The 3,560-nt window shown below is 33.3% G+C and overlaps 1 protein-coding gene across 1 annotated transcript; it reads left to right on the forward strand.

Moving 5' to 3' along the window:
* Positions 1-2,420: 2,420 nt before the first annotated feature.
* LOC145849087 (trypsin-like) lies at positions 2,421-3,472 on the forward strand (the record flags this gene model as incomplete). Its single annotated transcript, XM_082954166.1, has 1 exon — positions 2,421-3,472. A coding segment is annotated over exon 1 (1,052 nt), but the record flags the coding sequence as incomplete, so codon positions are not given.
* Between the last annotated feature and the right edge of the window lie 88 nt (positions 3,473-3,560).

Consider the following 3,560-nt stretch of genomic DNA (forward strand, 5'->3'; position numbering starts at 1 on the left):
TCAAAAATATTTTTAACTTTAAATCAACTTATAAAAGGAGATGAACAATACTTACAGCAAACATTTGAATACTTATATCGCGCGCTCCACATCCGGTACCAACGAGGAAGCATGAGTGGCCACCACGTCCTGAACCAGTAAGCTGTATCTTCCATCCGTTGCAGGGAAACTGGTGAACTAAGAGAAATCTCTTAAAGTAGATAAATTTAAAATTTCCAAACAATTTCAGTTTTTATTTTATTTTACTGTTAAACAAAGTGTATTAGTACTTGTTAGTACAACAAAATTATTGTAAAAAATACAATATTGCTTCTACTGTCTTGAAAATGAACAAATAACACGCTTTTGATTCACTAGTACTTTCATTAAAACAAGCGATAAACGGCTGAAATTATAAAAACACAATTAATAGTAACTAATTTATAAAGTAAACAAAATTTAAATAAAAGTTAAAACTTAAGCTTTTAGGCTATATAAATTTATAAACATTTCATATTATCAAACATTTATTTACCATACAAAATTTTAAAAACTAAGATTCTACTAACTAACAACTCATAAATGCATACAAATAAATGCCAAAAAACAATTTACCAAAATGCTCTTTTCCTAAAAATCCTAAAATACTAAGTTCTAAAATATAAAATATTCATAAGTTGTGATTAAATAAGTTTAGAAACTTAAAAAATAATGTGATACTAAAGTACATAAGGAGGAATAACCTGAATAAAAACCAACTAACATCTATGAAAAAATTAAAATCACAAAATAAAGATATAGTGGTAGGCTATTCTGATAAAGAAGGTAAAACTATTATAACTGATTACGATGATTACATAAAGATGATAACTGGTGGTCTAGAACAGAACTACACAAAATAAACCAAAGGTTAGGGAAATAATAAATAAGAATAAAAAAAAAGAACGAAATTGTAATGAGTCTGTGTGAAAACAACATCATTGATGAAAATAGGCTATATAAAACCACAGGAATAACAAGAACAAAACTTGGTATTTTTAGAAAAGCCACAGGCAGTAAAGCAAAGTTTTTTTCAAACATGAACTGCGGCTATATGTATCCGCTCTGGAAAACACATAAGCTGTCACGAGAGCAGCTGAAAGCATGTGCTATCAATGATATTCCTGTCAGAATAGTCCAGGCAGATGGAAATTCCTACCTTTGCAAAATAACTGTTATGTTAAATTTACTTTTAGATCCTGTAAGTAGAAAATACTGCCAATTTAGACCTAATAAATATTGTAAAGATTCTAAGAGCTACTTGGAAGACTTAAAAGCTAGTTAGTAGAATCCTAGTTTTTAAAATTTTATATGATAATTAATTGTTTGATAATATGAAATGCTTATAAATTTATATAGCTTAAAAGTTTAAGTCTTAACTTTTATTTAAATTTTGTTTACTTTATAAATTAGTTACTAATAGTTGTATTTTTATAATTTCAGCCGTTTATCGCTTGATAATGTTTTAATGAAAGTACTTGTGAATCGAAAGCGTGTTATTTTTCATTTTCAAGACAGTAGAAGCAATATTGTATTTTTTTCAATAATTTTGTTATACTTATTTATTATTATTTACTATCTGAACAAACAAGTTCTCATTATCTTTGACACTGGAAATAAAAAACGTTTTAAAACTAACTTGTTAGTACATGTTTTATTTTAATTTTCAAACAAAATAAAAATGGTTTTAACTCTTAAACCATCTCGCAGTCAGTCGCAAACCGAGGGATCAACTAAAAATCAAGATTGTTCCGAAGCTATTACTAATCTGGCTCCTGACGAGACAGCCGAACCTGTTACAGAGGCGTTTTCACATAAAACCCAAGTAGCACAGAAAACAATATAAGCACATACTACTTATAAAATACTTAACTGACAAATTGACCTAATCTTTAGTATAAGATTTTGACTTTTTTAGTACATTTTGATGAACTTATTTGATAAACTTATAAAAGCTTTATGTTTAATTTCATAATGATCTATAAAAATTGAAATTTCACTGTAAAACAGCTGATTGATTTTAGCTCAGGCAACATCATTGTATATTTAAATAATAAAACAAAACTTTTTTTTTGTTAGACGCTAAGTTAAAAACAATGAAATGTCACTATACAGATGTCATGATCGAAATGGTGAAATGACGTGTGAGTTTATGCCAGTTTAAAATGTAAAAGCTAGTAGAGTAATATACTAAGCTTAGTATGTATCATTACCAAAGGACTAAAAAGTATAAGCTTTAGATTTCTCTTTTATCGTTTACTTAAAAATCAACATTGACTACAATTTTTATAACTTTTTGTAGCTCTAATCTAAATAAACCAATTATTACGTAGCACCAGATATTTTAAAACATAAAAAACATTTTTGTTTGATTTGATAAAATTACCTGGCATTCATTACTTATGGATTGGAACATCAGATTGAGTTTTTTGTTTTTATTAACTTGCTCGTGCCTTGTAAACGGGCAAGTAAAGAACGGGCGCAACGCAGATGTGAGAGAAGTTCCGTACCAAGTGTCCTTGAAGTTTTTCGGATACGCAAAAACACTCAACCTAAATGATGACCCTGAATATTATTATTATCAAGAAGACGTCATTCGGTCGCCTAATCGTTTAGATGCTAACAAGTTTCGACATTTCTGCGGTGGATCTCTGCTGAACAGTCGGTGGGTTATGACAGCGGCGCACTGTTTCAATAGAGACTCAGCCAGCTACAAAGTTGAAATACTGAGAATCGCAGTTACTGCAGGCACCATATACAATGAAGTGAATCAACAGGATCCCACCCGCAGAACTGTCGTCTCGGAAAATTTTTACTTGCACGAAAACTTCCACCCGGAGCCTGGAAAGTTAAGTGCTAACAGGTACGACATCGGCTTGGTGCTTCTCAGAAATAAACTTTACGATGAACCTATAGAAAATATACGGCACGCCATACTGCCTTTCAGAAACGAGCCGCAGGTCGGGTGGTTTTGCAAAATTTCCGGCTGGAGTGATATAAACGAAAGAGGGAAGACTCCAGACATTTTACAAGTTAAAGATCGTTTGACTGTTCAAAGGACATTTGATAACATGTTCGCTCACTGCAGTATTGAAGTTGAAAATCCGGGTGAGTGCAGTGGCAACACTTCGGGCGACTCGGGAGGCCCGGTGGCTTGCGAACGGCGACTTCCAGCAGATAATCGGTACGATGTTGTGCACGGCGTTGTTTCTTGCGGCGCAAACGAATGGGAGATGAAGGGCCACTGGAGCAGGCCTTGCAAAGCGGTGAAATCAGTCGATTACGTCGGCTGGATGGAGGAGAAAATGCGATCGCAAACTCCGAACATGATTTTCAAGCAGCGGGGATCGGACGCGGAAGACCACGATGCGCCTTACCACGTTTCAATATCGGTGAAGTACCAGAACAGAGATCACGAGATCATCGTTTGCCAAGGAGCTATAATTGGCAAAAGGTGGGTTTTAACTGCCGCTAGCTGTTTTGATAAATATCCCTTGGAGCACACAAAAGGACCCCGTCGTAACAATCCAGTTGATATATTG

Source organism: Thalia democratica, unplaced genomic scaffold (genome assembly GCF_965202585.1).
Source record: "Thalia democratica unplaced genomic scaffold, ktThaDemo2.hap1.1 HAP1_SCAFFOLD_2078, whole genome shotgun sequence".
NCBI lineage: Eukaryota > Metazoa > Chordata > Thaliacea > Salpida > Salpidae > Thalia > Thalia democratica.